This window comes from Sebastes fasciatus, chromosome 20 (assembly GCF_043250625.1).
Source record: "Sebastes fasciatus isolate fSebFas1 chromosome 20, fSebFas1.pri, whole genome shotgun sequence".
NCBI classification, from domain to species: domain Eukaryota; kingdom Metazoa; phylum Chordata; class Actinopteri; order Perciformes; family Sebastidae; genus Sebastes; species Sebastes fasciatus.
The window spans coordinates 23,647,037-23,667,188 of NC_133814.1; the positions used below are offsets into that span (position 1 = coordinate 23,647,037).

Below are 20,152 nucleotides of genomic sequence, written 5' to 3' on the forward strand. Positions count from 1 at the left end.
CAGGCGGCGTTCTAGACGATTTGGCTTCACTTTTGGGGAGCTGTCACACCACAGCGCGTAAAAACTTTACTGATTGTTGCTGCTGCAGTTTAGGGTAGAAGAGTGGTATACTGCATATTACTCGTTTTAAATGAAAATGCGCTAACTTCAGGTGAAGAATCAAATTTTTTGTCTTATTTTGATGCAAATATTTGCACATTAGAAGGAATGTAGCACAACATGAAGTCTGTTTATTTAGATGTTAAAGTGTAGTAAAAAATATCTGTTGTTACTAAAACAGGCCCGTTCCCATGCAATGCAGCGGAGAAATGACATATACTGTACATGTACAGTGTACACACACACATATATACTGATGGGTGGATATTGATCTAATACATCTTGTTTGTGAAAATAAGAAGCAACTCGTGATCAGATGTTAATACCTCAGCCATTTATTTCTTAAACATAAGAAAGACGGGACTTCTCCAAGGTAAGAAAAATAACATCGCAATTTAAAATCAAGTGCACTTCAACAACGTCTCATCCTGTAAAGGGAGTCGTCCCCTTCCTACTGCGTGAAGTGAGATACACAAACTGAAAAACAATCTAAAGAATCGATCTTTACTGTAAGGCTTTGGGTGGGGTGCTGTGTTCGTCGACATGTCAGTGGCGGTGACAAATATATATATATAGATCTATATCTATGTATAGATATAGATCTATATATAGAAGTGGATACACCCATAATAAACAGCCAATCCAACATCACAACAATGTCCTCCGCGACATCTGTACAACAACAGAAATGTGACGAGACTGTGTAATGGACTCCAGGAGGAGTCAGGCAGTGGGTTCATTTGTGCTAAAACTCCTGCTGTAAGCCGTTTAACAGAATGGGAGCGAGAAGAAGAAGATGAAGATGGCAGCGCTGCACTTTACCCGGCCAAACGGTATTTGTAAGTTATTTCCGGTGTTTGTTTGAACGCTCTCAGGAGCTCCAGATGGATGGAGTTTACTGCATCGTGGACAATTTGCAGCCAGATGAATTTCCATGATGTCAGATATCGACTGTCAGTCACGGAGGGTTTAAACATCTCAGGTTGGCTCAGATACGCCACGCGGGACGTTTCAAGTCAATTTAATGTACTTTTCTGTGATAAAAAAAACCCCAACTACCTGGCGCTCTGAATGATTTCCACTCCGGTAACTCGTACAGTTTTTTTAACAAGCGCCATGAATGAACTACAATTACCGTCCGGTCCAGGTACCATTAAAGGTGAGTCATCCAAAACAACACGGACAATGACGTACTGTGTTCAGCTTGATGGTGAAGTCGACAGAAGTAGGTCACAATCACACTTTCATGATTTCCTACTGTACAAAAACAAAACCCCTTCTTTATTAGCAGAGAAAAAAAACATATAATCACCTTGTGTCCTTGTAACAGGACAAGTCTAAAGAAAAAATAACTAAACTTTGAGGAGAAAAGAAGTCATCTGCAATTTCAACTCACACAGATCCAATATCAAACAATGTCCTCTCTATATAGACGGGTTTCTTGTGTTCAAACATTACCGGATGCGTTCGCATTCAGGGGGCAAAACCACCGTCACCATCGTTAATCAACGTAACCTTCTCATAGTTTCTACGTTCTTGTTGACTATACTAGACCCCCTGCAGAGTCCGACCACTAGATACCATCATCAGACGTATTAGCCCGTCAGGCCTGGATCCATAATCTCCTTCTGTTTTTAGCAAAAGCATGTGATCCTCTCAGAATATTAAATATTTTCAGTCCATCTTTTCTGTAGTTGGTGCAGTTTACTTGGTGCAGCTTGACTCTATTAGACATGTCGTGCTTTCTTCCCCCGCGCTGCGCACGCATCTCTGTGATGACGTGCCCAGAAACCCGTCTATAGTCGGCCGGTTAAGACGGTAAAATGCAGCAATTCACAACTGCTTTAGTGCGTGTTACATACTCAGTATATATAACAATATACATCAATGGCATTTCACATTTGACATTCTCGATAATACATAAAGTACTGTACCTGGAGTATAACCCACAAAACGATGCTGGTACCTTGTAGAACAAAACATTACAGGGTTTCACATTAAGGAAGATCAGACAGAAAACGTGTGGAACTATTTGTGACGCCAAATTATCAATATCTATTAAAAAAGATTTTGTTGGACAGCAGGTGGCAGTGTTTGTCTGTTACTCGATGCATAAAAAGAGTGTGAAGCCAGCAGTGTAGCCATCATAGACGCTTTCTTTCTTTGTTTGTTCACCCAAAAAAGGTACAATTTTGTAAATAGTGGCAGAAAACATCTACCATGGCTAGTTTGGCTCGTGTTTATCAGACTCTTACTTTAGGAGCCAAAAAACTGTCAATGATGTAATCAATAAGCAGGTTGGTGTAGGCAGTTGATGCTGTAGAGTACGTACCCTCATCCTGGACCAGTTTTACCCCAATAATTATCAAATTTAAACGTATGTAAAACTGTGTAGAGTTAGTAGTTTGTGAATTCAGAAGGAGGGCAGTATTGTAGAGCAGATGTGAATATTTGTATGAGTGAAACCCCAGTCCATGTAAAGCCAATTAGAAAACACACAAATGGCTTTTTTGTACAAAACAGTAGGTCACTTGGCACAAGACAATCTTGGTGTTTAATGCGTTTGTGCGAGGGGTTCTCTATAATCTGTCCAATATCTTCATTGTTGTGTGGTTTGGGGTTCATGAAGAGGTGGTGGGGGAAATGCAGAGTGACAACATGCGTTAAATTAAGACTTGAAAATGAGCTACTGCACCTGATTCATCTTGCAAGACACCAAAACAGAAAGCAGCGCTTGCAGGATGTGTGAAATCAAGTGTGTTGCTTTGCAGATCTGGAACATTTTCAAGTGTGTGAGGTGACCGAATCAAACGGGAACAACCTGTGCACGAACCAGCCCCGGGAGCCAGAATCAGTGCGACCTTGTGACGTCCCCCCTCATGAGAGACATCACAACTACAGTTTGTCCTCATTTCTAACTCCCTTGTGATGATATTCCTTCTCTGACGTGTCCTCCAGGCCAATAATGAGTCAGAGGCCACAGCAACACCTGACATTTCAATGCATGTTTTCAGATTTTGTTTAAAAGATTGGATTTTATGAGACCAGAAGGCTGTATTTATTAACATTTCAGTCTGCAGTACTTTTCCCACTGACCCTACAAATCTCAGCATTCCCACTATTGTTCTACAAATTAAAAAAAATCTTCAGAACATTTCTTGGACTTTAACTACTTCTGCATACTTTAAGCTACAAAAAACATTCAAATATAAAAATGTGCAGCTCTTTTTAACGAAAGTCCTGCTCACAGTCAACTTTTTTCTACCATTTATACTTTTTAAAATATAGTTTTTTTTACAATGTAACTCAATAGAGAGAATCTTCAACCTGTTCCACTTTGAAATGCTACTGCTTCCGCATATTGTCAGCTACAGTCTTCATTTAAACTTTAAACGGATTACAAGAATTTGAACTCTTAAACTTACATTAATCATTCATTCAAATGTACATTTTGAAGATCTCCAGTTTTTAAAGCATTTATAAACAAATTGTCTGTCTTTAAAAACCTGAGACATAATAATTCATTATTTTACTTTGGCAGTCATGACAAAAATTCAGAGGTGCACAAACAGGCGCCACGACTACTTAAGGAGCCTTCGCGCTTTACGCAATATACGTGATGACATCACTTTTGGCCTGTTAGCAAACCACAAATTATGAGCTATGTTTTCCTCTTTTTTTTGTCATTTGGTACAACTGGTCAGCAGAGTTTTTAGCCTGATGAATAAGTCAGTCTTTAATTTTGTGAAATCTAAAAGTAATCTAAAAGCAAAATGAAGACTGGCCTAAAACCACAGACCAGTCTTTGACTGAACAGCGCCCCCTAGTGGAGAGTCTGCAGCCTGCTGAAGATGAATGTTGTGTTTTTGCAGCTAAAAACATTGCATTGAAATGTAAAGTGTTGCTGGAGAATCAATTCATTCTCACATAAAGAAACCCAAATACTTCACTCTCCAGAAAGAAAGAGCTGTAAATGTTTTGCAGCACCAAATGAACGGGTGACGGGTGATGAGTGTACCGTTGCACATGATGACATGGATAATCCGTATCCATCTTATGCTGCCACCTGCATCTTGCTGTATATTATGAATAAAATTACCATGGAAACTTAAAAACTGTACAAAAACACTAGTAAACACGATGATCACATGCCTCAGTATCCCAGCCGGGGAAAAAACGCTGCTATCATAAGCAAGTTTTGCACAATTGTGATAAGAAACATCACAACATTTTACATGTACATTTGAATATGAATGTACATGTAATCCACCGTGGAACAGAAAGAATGGAGGAGCTATTCTGTGATATACAAATATAACATGATATATAAGGACTTAAGACATACTGACGATACCTACACGTTATAGACACATTGCTCATACATTCATATATGTCAACACTTAAATATGTATATACAGTATACATGTATATATTCATATGTATACAGATATATCAAAGGAGGAATAAATAGTGCCATTAATGAGGTGAGACGACCTAGTTTCCACTCTCCTCTCTGGATTCATGCTAACACGTTTGTTCAGGAGTAATCTGATGTGTGGGACAAAGTGGCTGAACTACCGACGCTCATCCAGCTCCGACTTTCCATCTCAAACACGCCCGCACTTCAACGGGAATCCGTCTCAGAAACAACTCTCTGGAGGAGTGACCTGTTGCAGGTTTTAAAAACACTCCGTCGCCTCCACTAGGTTTTAGTTTACAGTATTATGCCAAGTAATAAATACTTTCAAAATGTATTGTTGAACTACTGTTGCCTATATGTTAACAACTACAGCCTGAATAGTCATATTTAGATGTGATTACATTCTATATATCTGATGGGGGTATTGACATATATTGCAATGCTTTACAAACAAAAAAAGTTGTGATTTGACCCTGTGTGTGTGTCAGGCATAATAAACACACACACACACTGTGGGAGTGAGACATGTTGTGTATGGACCTCTGACAAAACTGTGTTGATGAAACAGCGGTACTGGATACTGACCGAATGGCTGTGTCAGGGAATTGGCAGTGGACAACTCTCTGGCGAGATGACTGGAGCTTTCTGTTGAAAGAGGCGGTGGCATCCTCCCCTGGTGACAGCTACAACTAAAGGCCTCTAGTTTGAAGCTGGTAAATCAGCTTTTAACACCCCTAAGCTACTGGCGATTTAGGTGTGGCGTTGGAAATGTTGGTGTGTTATCAATATTAAAAGTGTTAACCAATATTACAACAACGACAAATCTCTTTCCTCTTTTATTGAAGAACCTCTGGGTATGTCCCAGCTCAGTCACCAGGAAAAAATGTTAGAGTTGTACGTTTCTGCAAACCACGGGATACGTTGAAGGTGGACGTTTTGAACCAAAAATACATTTCATAACAGCCTTGTATCATGCTTGCAGAAACGCACAACACCATGTGGTTAACGCTGTGAAATAATTGGTTAGGTTTAGCAACAATACTACTTGCTTAAGGTCAGAAAGAGGATCATGGTTTGTGTTAATATAATAACGTAACAACGTAACGTAACAGCCTAACTAGCATAAATAAAAAACAACCGCCCATAGCGGACTTCCTGACGTAAAGTTACGCAACAAGCGTAAAGTCACCCTTAGTGGACTCTCTCGCAATATACTATGTCACGTTTTTTGCATTCAGTCAGAGAAACTGACGTAGTATAAAAGTTACTGAAAGGTATGTGGTCTAATAACGAGTATAACGAGCTAGAAAGTCCACTAAGGGTGGGAGGATCAAACAAACACAAGACTTTCACCCAGGCAACTTTGTGTCCCACGTGAAACCAAAAGTAAATGTTGACTTTACGCTTGTTATGTAACATTACGTAAGAAAGTCCGCTAAGGGCAGTTGTTATTTATTTACGCTAGTTCCGTTGTTATAGTTGTTACGTTACGTTTGTTACGTTACGTTTGTTACGTTACGTTTGTTACGTTACGTTTGTTACGTTACGTTGTTACGTTACGTTGTTATGTTACGTTGTTACGTCAAGTTGTTACGTCAAGTTGTTACGTTATTATAACACAAAACCATGATTCAAACAATTTTTTCTAACCTCAGCCAAGTAGTTTTGCCGCCTAAACCTAACCAATAGTTTCACTCAGGAGACCGCTGTTTGTGTCCTGTATGTGTATTGTTACGTTACGTTGTTAGGTTGACTAAAATAGGATTATATCTGTTCTGTCAAACACAACACTGAAAAACACCTCCTATGTAAATACGCCATACATCTGTTCAGTCAGTGTTATAGTACTTATTAAAAGTGTTTCCTACCAGTATAATACTCCTCCTACTATCTCTAACACACAAACTGAACCAGCAGAAAGTGTACTTATCCAGTGTAAAACTCTTCTTAGCGTCCAGATAATAGAAGCTGGTGAGTAAAATGACATTTTGAAACGCAGTCCTGCTCTACAGAAAATTATAATAACCTCAAATGAATGTCACTCTTATTATTTCTCATGCAGGAGGAAATTGAATTTGTAAATAAGCCACTTTAGAAATGAAATACTGTAAATTAGCTCATTTGAAGGTTCTTTTTAAAGAGGATATTCAGCCCAGTGTTCCCCTCAGATACTGTGTACTATACTGTAAATGTGACTGAGCTCAATGACAAACTAAATCCCATTTAGCTCTAATGAACGTCGGTCATATCAGCAGCTAAATGCGGCTGCAACATGAACAACCCACGCAAGCAGCTCGTTATTTTTAATGAGTTCGACCTTTGCTGTCGTTGCTGCCAGCCTCGGAGATACAACAACCGACGGACGTGATGCTACCGCTGTCAAACTAGAGGCCGAGGATGCTGACTGAAGTGCTACACAGAGCTTGTGTTAGAGTGTGAATTGTTTGTGCATTAAATATCTGCCCCCAAAAGGCAGGGGATAATTTTTAAGGATTGAGAGGGCAACTCTGAGGGGCTTTTTCAGGTTTTCATGGAATGTTTGGGATTTTCCTCCATCCATTCACATATCGCTTCTGACGTATTTCGTCTGCTGCATCATGTGTGGTTTTTAATATCTAAGTGTTCATTTGGAATTTATAGAGTACTCCTGCTGGCGGAGACATCACTGGCATTCCCGGCAGTGGAAAACTATGGAATGATTGTGCTATAATCTTCTATTTAAGGAAATCTTTAAAAATCAGGGCGAAGTTTTCACCTCCTGTGAGGGGGAATTGAAGGAATGCTTTAAAAGGCGCTGCTTTCGGCAGCAAGACGTCTGCACATCTGTGTGGTGTAGTTTAAAAAATGAGGGAATATTTGATTTGTAGCAGTAGGCGGAGGACTGACGGATGTCCCCGTGACAGACGTGAACTGAACATTAAAAATATGTGTGTTTGTGTGCATGAGGAATAATTATCTACACAGATAAATGCATGTATGTTTGTGTTTCAGAATACCCCTTGGTGTGTCAGATGGGTGCTGGTTTGGTCAGGGTGGGGGTCCGTCTCCTGCGATTGGGAGGAGTCCTGCTCTCATTTGGTCTTTAGTTTGCCCACCTCCCCGTTCAGCTTGCCCTCCTTTGCCAGCTTCTCGTTAAGTTGGCACAGTTGGCGAAGGAAGCCGTCGTTGGGGCCGATCTCTCTCTTGTGCCTCACGGTGGCCACCGCCAGTCGGGCATCCATTTTGTGGCGCAGCATGAGGTAAGCAACGACCATAGTGGGGGAGCGGCTGTAGCCTTCTCTGCAGTGTACGTACACTTTCCCTGGAGGATACAGACAGAACAATAAGATGAGTGCTGCTATGTACGTGGTGCAGAATCACAGAGAACATACGCCACAGAGAAATGCTGAGTCTTACAAGTCATTTTAAAGGATACGGCTGGCAGTATTCTACAATATCTATATCAACAAATCCCACATAAAGACCCACATATCAACAAATCCCACATAAAGACCAAAACAAACAGCAACAAACCAAAAACAGCTTCAAGCCCACTGGTTCCTTCTGCACATGTAGTTCTTTAAAAACAAGTTCACAAATATTTACTTTCATTTTATAGTTTTTTAGTGCACAGTATAGTTATTCTGATGCCTGTCATCAGGTCGGATTCCCCGCGAAATCAGACGAGATGATTTACATGCAGGTTCACCAGACACTCCTTCAGCTCAGACTCCAGTGGGACCCAGATCCGGCTTCGCTGCCGCCTTCAACCTGCAGTCGGAGCTCCGGCAGGAGGTGAAGAGCAACACCACGCTGCTGGAGAATCAGGCCGTATCGCTTGGCCCGCTGGAGGGAAGGGAGGCGAGGGAGAAGCAGAACCAGGACTTCGCAGGGCAGACTGTCAGACCCTGCTGCAGTTAAATGAGAAGTTTTCTAAAGGGACTCTGGTGCTCAGAAACACTACATCTTTTGTCCACAGGGACCGCCAAAATCAACACAAAATGAAAGTTCCTCGTAGCAGCTTTAAGACAAAGGCTCAGTAACTTCCTACAACAGATGGTCACTGTAGATTGTTGCTAATGTGACTCAAACAGGAGGAGGTAGCAGATTTGTTGGGGACTATAATCAGCTGTGATTTAATCCACATTTGGCGCTCTAGAGAGTATTTGTGGCAGCAGGACGGTGTTTGTGGGATTGAGTCAAAATAAACTAGTGTGTGTGTTCATGGTGATGAACATAATGTGGCTCATTGACATTGACATAGTAGTTTTTCGACAACAATGGAGCTCTATGGCACAGAGAAATAACGTTTATCAGGCTTAAATACACATAAATACTATATGCTGACAATAAGAAAAATACAGAATATCACAAAAACAAGTTTCTGTATAGTCCTTAGAAATATAAACACTTCATAAGTTGTAAATGATCATTTTCATGCATTATCTTCACTACACACAGTCCACGATCAACATCATTTTAGACATTATAAACATACTAACACCTCCATCACTCACATTGTTAGATGACTTTGATTACGCTCTTTTGGTGGCATAATCAATTTTAGGGTAATGTGGAAAAACACCAATGCTTTTTAATCTAAGACGCTAAGCAAGAAGACAAATGAGGAAAGAACGAAGAAAACAAATTAAGAAATAAAATCAAAGAGGAGTAAGAGTGGTTGGGGAACATATGCTGTGATCAAAGTTGCCTGGCGAAGCATCTTCTGCTCAAGGAGATGCAAATACAAGACCTGACCTCTGCTGCAGACTCGGCAAAGTCAATCATCTTCACTGAGTCTGCACAGAACACATGCATGTTCTCTGTTCTGCATCTCTATTTTCATGTCTGTGCATGAATCACGACTTGTTTGTGTTTGCCTTCTAAGCTGCATCTCTGTCTGACTTACACTTTCATTACTGACAAGCCCAAACCCCCACGAGGAATCTGACTTGGCGAGCTCCACGGAGCAGCTGATGTGCCGGGGCTCAGGTCAGATCTGCAGATTCTGCACTTTATTTGAAACCCAACACCTCTCTGAGTCCCTCTCCTCTGTACTATAATCTCCTATATCCCTCCTCTTCTCTGTACTCCACCCAGAACAAGTCCTCTGCCAATGAAATGACCTCTTCAATACCTAATCACCCGCCTGCCACAGATCAATGTTGATTCTACTGTATCCTCTTGTTGGACACGAAGGATCTCTGGCTCACTGCTCACTCATTTTATCACTCCATCACTCACTCGCTAGGAGGGCTGTCACCTCTTATTCTAAATTCGAAGGTGGATAATGTACTATTCAAACTGTAATGACCTGTATGAATTCAACATTTTATAAGTGCAACAGACAGTTTATATACTTATATACTTGACATTATTCAATAATATTAAAATATATATGTATTAATATCAGCTACATAGTTGGCTAGTTTTGGTAATAATGACACACTGCTGGTTTTGTGTATAACTGTATGTTTGTTGATTGATAGAATAAAACTAAACTAAATCATGCGTGACTCTGTTTTGACATCAGACTGATGATGCCATTAATGATACTGTTGACGTGTCAGCATTTAAGCTGCTTAAGCTAACGTTAGCGCTCTCTAGAGGAGAGAAACCTGCAGTCAGTTGATAACTCTCATCACTAAGATGACCAACACCTTTCACCTCACACATATGATCAATTATTAATATAAAACATATTGATTAGTGCAGCTTTAACGTGCTGATAATCTAGCTGTTAGTTTCTACGTATGATATTTAGATCATGAAAGTCTGCGGTGTAAACACTTACTGTACTGTAACACACACATCGACCTCATGTGTTCATTATGGCAGACACGTAGGAACAATGCATCGATGCAGTTCCTCATTAAAATCCCAGACCTATGACCTTTTCAGAGCTCGCAGCTCGGGGGGGTCACAAAATGTCAAAGATAATGTTGCACAATGTCAAACTACAGCAACACGAGGCAGCCGGGTATAGAGGGGAAACACTTTCTCCTATTATCCTCCAACGTCCTCCCTCTGCTCTGCTCTGCTCTGCTCTCCTACACCGTCCTTCCTTGTTACAGTCGCTCTTCTCTCCTGATTTACCGCTTACAGTGTTGGTGTACCTTTTGACAAACTGTCTGGGAATTAAGATGCTTTTTTGTGTCAACGCTGACAATAAATCCATATTATAAAACACAGGGTTCAGCACACTAATTAAACACAACCCTCACATCACGTGCAGGGACAAATTAACTAAATTTAGTCGCAGCTTTGGGAGAGCTGAGGGAAAGAGGCCTCGTGGGATTGATTGTTCCTTCAGTCGACATATTCTGCTTTAAAAAATGCTGCACAACACATGTGAGATGTTAAAATACACCTGTCCTCGTCAGTATATCAAATAGCTAATTTAAGACTTACCTGCTGTCCTGAACAACATGGCTAATTAACTGTTTGATGCAATTTGCTGTTTGTTTTAAGTCTCTTTTATGTGACATTTCTTATGTTGTGTTTGTTTTGTCTGTTGGTTCCGCTTTTATTCGCCAAACTTTTAAATCTCAGTGAGACTATCCTGGAACAATAAAGGTTAAATACATTTCTGCATTCTTTTTGACCATTTGTCATACATCGTTTCATTGTTTTATTCTGTTACGCAGTCTAAAAGTGTCATATCACCTGTTTAACGTGGCGACTGTCGGACACAATGAGGTGGATTCGGAGCTACAGGTGTGTTATTCATGGAACATTTCGACATGATCTGATAACGGAATATGGAGCAGGGCTCAGGAGTGTGTCAGATTTAGCTCAGGGCCGTCATGCTTATCTCACTTTAAGATCCACTTCAATGAGGAGAAGTGAGAGTGAATCATTAAAAAGACGCCTTCAATCTGGTGTCCTTTGTTAGACGAACAACAAGAGGAGCTTGTTTTCTCGTCTCAACTTATGGAGACAAATTACCTTCAAGTGGGAGCTACTGAAGTGAGAATGATCTCCTCTACGTTTCTATTGAGGGGTCTTGTTAAGACATAAAGTCTCAATTCTCTTTGGGGTTTTGGTGTATTTTGCAAGTACTGATAACAAGTGATATAAAGTTTTCTGCCAGTATCTGATAACCTGTAATTTTCATTCTCATATTGGCAGTATTGATACTGATATTATAACTGCAACACCATCATTAGTCTACTTTCCAACAGTGGAGTTTACCAGTCATACTGTAAGAGTGAAGCTGCACAAAACATTCTGCTTTTTTATGTATTAATAAATAAGCTCCGTAGAGCTAAGAGGTAATAATTCTCTTTGGGTTCATCAGTATGAGTGACAACTTTCATATACGAGTAGTGATCCAATGTCAATATAAAAATATTGATTATATCCACTTTTAGCATTTAGCACATTAGCCCAATTAACCCCTAAACATAAAGTGCAGACTATAATAACACAATGTGGTTCGAGCTGAGCTTTAAAATATCTCCACCTATTACGATGAACTCACCTTTGCCGTTATTGTGTGCGAGGGCCTTGTCGATAAAATCAGCCCCCTCCTCAAAGAAGGCACTGAGGTGGAACTTCTCCGTGTCGTTGGCTTGGATGCCGTGGTACGTGATGCCCGTGCCGGCGTAGAAGTCCACACTGGTGTTGACATGCATGAAGGAGGTGCCCTCCGCCACGTTGAGGACGTGCGTCACTCCGAGTTTCTGCAGACGCATTGCATTCTGGGCTACAAACCTGGCGAAAAGATACATTGATTTAACCACTTTAGCAAGTTGCTGATGTCTGTGACAAGTCTGCTGCATTGAAACACCAGTAAAAACTTCTAGAGTGCCTCTTGATGGTGAAATAAAACTTTTTTTTTGTTCTCTCACAACACAGAATGATGAGTACACAGCAGCAGAACAAGACATCCAAGACAAATAACAGCACTAATAATAACACCCGACAGATACAGCAGAGCAGCGCGTCAGCACAATTTATTTTAAAGTGATACTTTGACAATGTAGGTTGCATCTTTCACGACCACTCTGCATGTGTTTTAGTGAACACTGCTGGCAGTATCACAGCTTGATGCACAGCCAAATAACACTGTATATCTGCTGGGAGCTGTAAACGCACTTCTGCATGTTGTTGCTTTAAAACAGCACTCGGAAGTGTCTTTTCATACACAATCTTATCATACATCATATCATATATCACAAACTGTGGAGTACTGTACAACTAATTTATTGATAATTGAATTTATTCATAATTTAACCTAGAAAATGTGATGAAAAGTGAATGTCCATCACAAGTTCTCACAGCCAAAGGTGACGTCTTAAAGGCCCAAACAGGTGTTTTTACTTATTCTGGTTGATTGGATCTCTGCTCAGGTTGAAGTTGACCCCCGTACAGTTGTCATGAAAGGGGAAATTAGCTGTAGAGACCAAAACTGTTTTTTGTACCCGGGTGTAAGCATGTTTATTTCTGCTGTAAAGTTGGGTATTTTCACATGGGGATCTGTGGGGATTGACTCGTTTTTGGAGCCTCAAGTGACCATTTGAGGAACTGCAGTTTCAAAACCCAAAGAAATTCAGAGATATAGAGATATGAGATGATGCAAAGCTACAATTACTACAATGGATGCACAAACTTGTGTGTCATTATGATAGCAACACTGATTCTACATGTCCTATTGATAAAAACTGCGTACACACAGAGAAAAGCATGGCGCTCTAAAACAAAGAAACAATGAATAGGGAGGCAGCAGGAAAAATGGGAACAATGCACGCAGGAAAAAGAGAAAAAGACGGATTACAAAGGAGATTTTACATCTTTAGGAAATAACATTTTCAAGCAAGACTGGAGACAGAAAGAAGAGCATCACCTCCATCTTTATCTTCCAGGAAACAATAAATCTGCCCTCCTCCTCCTGCTCTACTGTACTTTGTTTGTAAGAAACAATGCTGCATATTACAGAGCAAACAAACCACAACAAAGCAATAGAGGGTTCTGGCTGCTCCAGCCTGCCTGGCTCGATGCCCGAGTCCACTGTTAGGATCCAACCTGGCCGAAGGCACTGCCCATTGATTCTGAATAAAACGCCTCTTTTGTATATGTTGTATTAAAGTTTTATGGAACATTTCGTGTCACTAATTAGCTGTGCTGAATTTATGTTGAAACAACAAAAAAACTACACCATACTGTTTGCTGTGTACAGTTAATAGAGACCAGAGGGTATGCACTGGTCTTATTTTCTCCTGTGTGTCACCTCTTTCACTGTTAAATACATTAAAAAAACAAGGCGAGAGATGAGTTATTTCATCAAAAATATGCACAAAATTGGGATTATACCAATTTCCAATAATAAATATATACATACATTTGCATAAAGCAACATATTTGTCCACTCTCATGTTGATAAGAGTATTAAAATCTTGACAAATCTCCCTTTAAGGTACATTGTGAACATATAAAAAATGTGCGATTAATCGCGATTAACTATGGACAATCATGCGATTATTCGTGATTAAATATTTTAATCGATCCATAGCCCTTCCTTTATCCAAACTGAATGATAAATCTTCTTGTAACATGCTCACTCTGTCAGCACCGTGTGCTTTTATTACTACATCTGCTTCCAGTCAACATGAGGCTGGCGAGGCGAGGCTAGGTGACCCTGGACGGCTCCCTGGAGGTGCAAGAACGAATTAAAAAATCCTCCCTGCCACCATGTTGCTTTACGGCCAGTGGAGGAGGGAACGAAGCAGCCCCATCTGCTTGTGTGTCAGCAGCAGGGCAGAGACTCCTTCACATGTGAGGACTCTTAACTCATATTAGGGCTGGGCAATATTACGATATATATCATCAAAATGATATATAAATGTCTAACGTATATATTTTTCTTAGGACTGTCGAGTAATATAATTAATTAATGAATAAGTGCACCATCGTTCATAGTTAATCGTGATTGATCACAAATGAATCACACATTTTCTATCTGTTCAAAATGTACCTTAGAGGGAGATTTGTCAAGTATTCAATACTCTTATAATCAATACTCCGTACTTTTCATTTGTCTGTATTTAATGCACACAAAAAATTGCTTATCCATGTGGTTATTTCATATAGACTATTTATTTATTTACTGAATTACCAGAAAATGAGTTGTATCGTGATATTCATGTTATCAAGGTATGAAATTACCTATAACGTGATAGAAGATTTTGGCCATATCACCCAGTCATAATTCATATTAGTCCCCCTTTTTATTATGCAGCTCTTATTCTAACTATTGTGTATATTCAGGCGTACGTGCATAAATGATTGAGTAAATGCTTACATGTACAGTACGAGCACTTACTGTGCGTCTGTTCATGTGGAAGGAGAAGTGACTGTACCGTTTCACATCTACTGTACTAGTACAATGCAGAGGAACACTGTGGTTCAGGCGAGTTCACAGCCGATGGCTCCCCTCCTACAGTATTTACCTGGCCTGTCCCAGCCTCCTCCACCGTGGGATCTGCAGTCCCACCACATCCATTATTAAAGACCAGCTTCACAAAGAGCCAAAGTGTTCCTCAAAGCAAACAAACCACACCTTAAGTGTGTCCCTGAGCTGCACACGGTGGTTTCATAGTGCTGACTACGACTGATCTGGAAACAGTGTGAGGGGTTTGAGTTCTGGAAAATACACTCAAAATCCATTTAAGGGATGGGAACATTTTACGGACTAGTTCATCAAAGTGTCGGGGGTTATTGACATCGAACACAGATCATCATTTTTAAAACTCTATTGCATTATCAGCCAGGATTTTTTCCTTCCCCCTCCCAGATGTCTGTTTTCTATTCATCTCTTTTGGATAGTTTATTGCTTCGTCCCTAGGATTGGTTGTAATCTTTCAGGAGAACGCTATAGATAAAATCCTTACATATCATTTTTAGGGCTGTCAATCTATTAAAATATTTAATCATGGTTAATGGTACATTTTTTATCTGTTCAAAATGTACCTTAAATATATATACAGTATATATATATATATATATACTATATATATATTTGACTTCAGGACATCTCTGACTACATACATGCTGAAAATCAAACATTTTAATGTATTCATTTAGATATTTTCCAAATTAAAAGTCCCTAGAAGTGTATGATTCAACTTTTTCCCATGGTCTAGCATTAAAAAAGTTAACAAAAATTGCAATATCGAATCGAAATACATATCGTGATGGTATCGAATCTGGAGATAGGTAAATCGCCCCAGCCCTAGCAAACCAAATGGGTAATGAGATCATATTCTGATTGGTCCTTTTATCAACTGAACGATAATGTACTTCCCATGAGTGCCAGAAGAACAATCCTATATTTAATTTTGTCCTGGTTGTTGCTGTAAAGTATAGATCGTAGCCTGAAATAGGTCATGGGCCTAATTCCCTATGGGGGGATCCTTTGATAATGAATATTTTCAAGGACAAAGCTATCTTTTTCTAATTTGAGTCATGAGCTGTGATCCACTGCACTACATATACGTATATAAATAATTTGTTAATCAGTGCCTTTGTTTTGATCTTATTTTGCCATCGAGCTACACAATTTAAATTGGACCAGGGTACAACTAATATACAGGATACGTCAGCAGAAAAGCTTAGTGGGTCCCAGCGGTGGAAATAGTGGACAAGGTGCAGGCTTTCATCAACAATCAATACCAGCTCGCCCTGCCTGAGCCATTTGTAATATCACATTACATTACGCTGCCCTCTTTCGACTTGTTTGGACTGCCTATGATGTACTTTAATGTTAAAATACTTTACTAATTAACCCACCATACTGTGCACGGCCACCGATAAGAGAGAGTAAAGATAAATGCTACTTTAAATGATTACAAAAGACTTTCTTCATCTGAAATCACAATCTCTTCTTCAAAAGAAGTTATAAAGCTGAGAGCACATTAGAGTCTCAGTATTGTCTGATCAGCTTCAGCTCCAGATACACGTCTGCCAGCTCTTTGTTGGGAGACTTGGCCCGGGCAGATTGGCATATTCAGATTGATTTTGTAGTAGCGCCGAGGTACAGTAATGTGCTTGTATTCCTCCACCACTCTGTTGGCAGTGACTGGAGCCAAATGACGGGCTGCTCAGAGACACTACGTTTCTCAGGGGCATCCCTGGGCCCATCCTCTGCCATGAATCCATAAAAGTGCTCTGCAAGAGCTTATATTACATTACAGCACAGCAAAATGTATTTGAAAATTATATTTCCCATAACTTCTTTCTTTCTTTCTTCAGTGGCTGTTCCGACAAATTTGACACTTGAAACCTGAAATGATTTCTGATATTTGTGCAATTTGGGATTTTTCATTTATTTAATTTTTAGAAACCTGAAAGGAAACAGAAGATTTAAAATCACAAAATTAATTAATTAATACTGTACTTCCTGGTTCACAATTATGTGGATAAATACACATTGATTTTGTGGATGGATATATACAAATTACAGGGCATTACTTTTCATAGGTATAGCTATGAATAGTGTATGAGAACAGCCTGTGATAAGACATGACTAATAGCATGAATGTTTGCTACTGTGCCAATATGATACCTGAGTTATAGTACTAATGCCACAAATGACTTTTTTTCAATACCTTAGTTTGGGGAATATAAACCCTTTTTTTCATTTGATAAAATATCCCAATCTGTTAAATTGTAAATGAAGGACCCTGCTAAATAAAATATTGTCTAAAGCTACAATAATTTCCTGATTTTGTTCAGATCATATTATCATATTAAAGTTAGGCCAATATTTGTTTATTGCAAATTGCAGAAACAGAAACCATTACATAGTTTGTCCACCAGAGAGCAAAATGTCCCACTCAGTTTGTTTCTTGGTCACAATTTAGATCAAACTAGAATTACCGCCTCAGGGTTGTATGCCTCCATCAACAAGTCAAGTTGCAGTTTACATCCATGTCTGTCCAAAATGTCATCACTAGCATATGAATTCTTGAGTTATGTTTTGTGAGGTGACACAGTGACCATGACCTTTGACCACCAAAAACTAATCAGTTCATCCTTGAGTCCAAGTGGATGTTTGTGCCTGATGTAACACAATTCCCTCAGGGCATTCCTGAGGTATCACGTTCACGAGAATGGGAAGGACGTAAGGTCACAGTGAGGAAGGAATGCAAGGAATGTTGTATATTTGTATTGGCTAATAATACACCTCATACATACGCATGTGTGCTGGTACCAGGAACTGGTTTTACTGGAACATCGAGCTGTAAATTCCCGAAGAGTCGGCATGTTCATTACAAAACCAATAGTGTCCAGTCGACCAACAACCGTGGATTTATGGTTCGGCCTCTGCCATGTTTAATATGCATATACAGCATCATGTACTGTTTGCATGGATGTGTTTCACTGCTTCATACAGGTGATAGTGCTGGAATTAAATTAGATATATACAAATAAATTATTATTTTCTGTTTTCCTTTGTTTTATGTGATAGTAAACTGAATATCTTTGGGTTTTATATTGTTGGTCAGGGGAAATAAATCACTTTGGGCTTTTTTTCTAAATGTGTTTTCACTATTTTCTGACATTTTATAGACTAAAAAGATTTATTAATTTATCAACAATAGATCAATAATGGAAATAATTGTCAGTTGCAGCTGTAAATCTTCCAGATTTAAAAGATTCTTATCAAAAATGTTTGATTATGTTAAGTGTTTATGTTAAAAACCACCGATTAGTAGATTAATTGATTAGTTGACCGTCAGAAAAATTGATTGTCAACTATTTTGATAATTGATTAATTGTTTCAGTCATTTTTAAAGCAAAAAATGAACAAAACTTTGATGGTTCCAGCTTCTCAAATGTGACAATTTGTTTGTTTCCTTTGTCTTTGTTGTAGTAAATTGATTGTTATTGGATTTTGGACTGAAAAAACAAGACATTCTCGTCACCTTATAGGCATTGTCTTCTAATGCTATATAGACCAAGTAATTAATCAATCATATCAATCATATGAAACTAGAAAACCTAAGGAAACCATTGGTAACAACCGTCATACAAGCTTGTTGCGAAGGAGTCTAAATAACTATAGGTACCCATGAGTCTCCCCTTTACAGACATGCCCATTCCCATGTTGATAAGAGTATTAAATACTTGAGAAATCTCCCTTTAAGGTACATTTTGAAAAGAAAAAAAATGTGTGATTCATTTGTGATTAATTGCAATTAACTATGGGCAGTCATATACAGTATATAATAGTCAGCTCTAGGTGGCTTTACAGAAGATTTTTATATTCTCAGAAATTTATTTTCTCTAAAAACTCCTACTATCATGAATGTGTCTGGTACTTGTTACTATGAATTATTTATGTCATAAAGGTATATAATGCTTAAAAAATACGTGTTAACTCAATTATAATACTCGAATCTTCCCACTCACGACTCTCACACAATCCACATGCTCCATCATCTCCCTCTTTGTTCTGCCTGCAGGAACCCACGAGACCGCCTGTTGTTGTTGTTTTTTAGCTTTTAGTTTATGAATGAAATTAATAATAATAAAAACACATTTTTTTTTTAGATGTGGTGATTGTTGTTGCAGCCCAGCTGGAGGGAAAAGGGGAGCGGCTCGATGGATACGTGGAGCTTACATGGCAGCTAGAGCTCTTATAATGATGGAGGATTCATTGAGTAAAAAACAGGCTCTTTGTGTCTTTTAATGTGATTTTAAAAGGGTAAAAATTAAATATTATAATTATATATATTATGTTAAATAATATCCACCTGTGTGGCTGCTGAGAATCAGTGCAGCTGCTGATATTTGGAGGACAACAACACCACAATGTGTTGACAACAACAGGCTGTCGCTGCTTCCCTCCATCATGATGATAACAACCCGCCATGCTGGGCGCGTGCTGCCCGGAACATGCGACGACACTGTTGTCATGGTCACAACAACCGTCTTCAACCGTCACCAACCGTCACCGGTAAGACAAGACAAGAAGAAGTCACGACGAAGAAACGATGAGTGACTCACGCGTTACCGATGTATATCCGCGGGTAGACCTCGTTGAAGTGTTGAGTCGGTAGACTGTAGAAGCCGCTGCCGTTAGACAGCAGCTCGTTGAGTTGTTGGACGGTAACGGTACCGTCTCCGGTAACCGGGACACCGTCCGCCGGTGTCTGCTGCTGCTGCTGCTTGGTAGGACTCAGGTGTTTCTTCATCTTCTTTTCTTCTTCTTCTTAAACTTATGTTAGATAATAACAGCTAGCTTCAGACTGGTGAGCCTCGGCCGGTTGTTCAGCTGCATTTTACCTTCGTGAGTCTTCTAGTCTGAGCTACAACCTGAAGGTGTCTGAGGCGCGAGATTCCACCCATCAACGGTTAAGCGCGAGGGCGTTCTAACACATACTTCCGGTCAAAACTTTCAAAATAAACGACGACAGATCAATCACTTTTTTTTTTATCCAAGCTGCTCTACTGAGAGAATTAATGTTAAAAAAAAGCGTGAGAATCAATAATTTAACATTTTAAAAATGTCTCTGCATCTCTCTCAATATTGTACTTTTTTTTACTCCCAATATATTTGTAGCTTAAAGGTCCCATATCAAGATTCAAGATTCACTTTATTGTCATTTCACTGAGTATTTGCATACACAGAAGGAAACTAAATATTGT

The 20,152-nt window shown here is 39.4% G+C and overlaps 2 protein-coding genes across 2 annotated transcripts in view; both read right to left on the bottom strand.

The window, feature by feature from the left end:
• The window catches only part of sost (sclerostin), a 28,741-nt gene extending 21,153 nt beyond the window's left edge, over nucleotides 1-7,588 (bottom strand). Inside the window, exon 1 of the mRNA XM_074619283.1 lies at nucleotides 7,516-7,588. The gene's annotated coding sequence lies outside the window, so the exon portion shown is untranslated. The remainder of the gene's footprint in view (nucleotides 1-7,515) is intronic.
• Nucleotides 412-19,863, bottom strand: dusp3a (dual specificity phosphatase 3a). The gene is made up of 3 exons (XM_074619284.1): nucleotides 19,511-19,863; nucleotides 11,982-12,214; nucleotides 412-7,820 (listed from the first exon to the last, which is right to left on the bottom strand). Exons 1-3 carry the CDS (start codon nucleotides 19,696-19,698, stop codon nucleotides 7,591-7,593), a joined length of 651 nt encoding a protein of 216 aa, XP_074475385.1. The 5' UTR covers nucleotides 19,699-19,863; the 3' UTR covers nucleotides 412-7,590.
• Nucleotides 19,864-20,152: the final 289 nt, after the last annotated feature.

What these genes read in the sequence shown, in the direction of transcription:
- dusp3a (XM_074619284.1), bottom strand. Translation starts at nt 19,698, where the DNA reads ATGAAGAAACACCTGAGTCCTACCAAGCAGCAGCAGCAGCAGACACCG. An exon ending in CGGATATACATCGGTAACGC is followed by an intron (nt 12,215 to 19,510) that starts GTGAGTCACTCA and finishes TCTTTTCGCCAG; the next exon opens with GTTTGTAGCCCAGAATGCAA. An exon ending in CGCACACAATAACGGCAAAG is followed by an intron (nt 7,821 to 11,981) that starts GTGAGTTCATCG and finishes TGTATCCTCCAG; the next exon opens with GGAAAGTGTACGTACACTGC.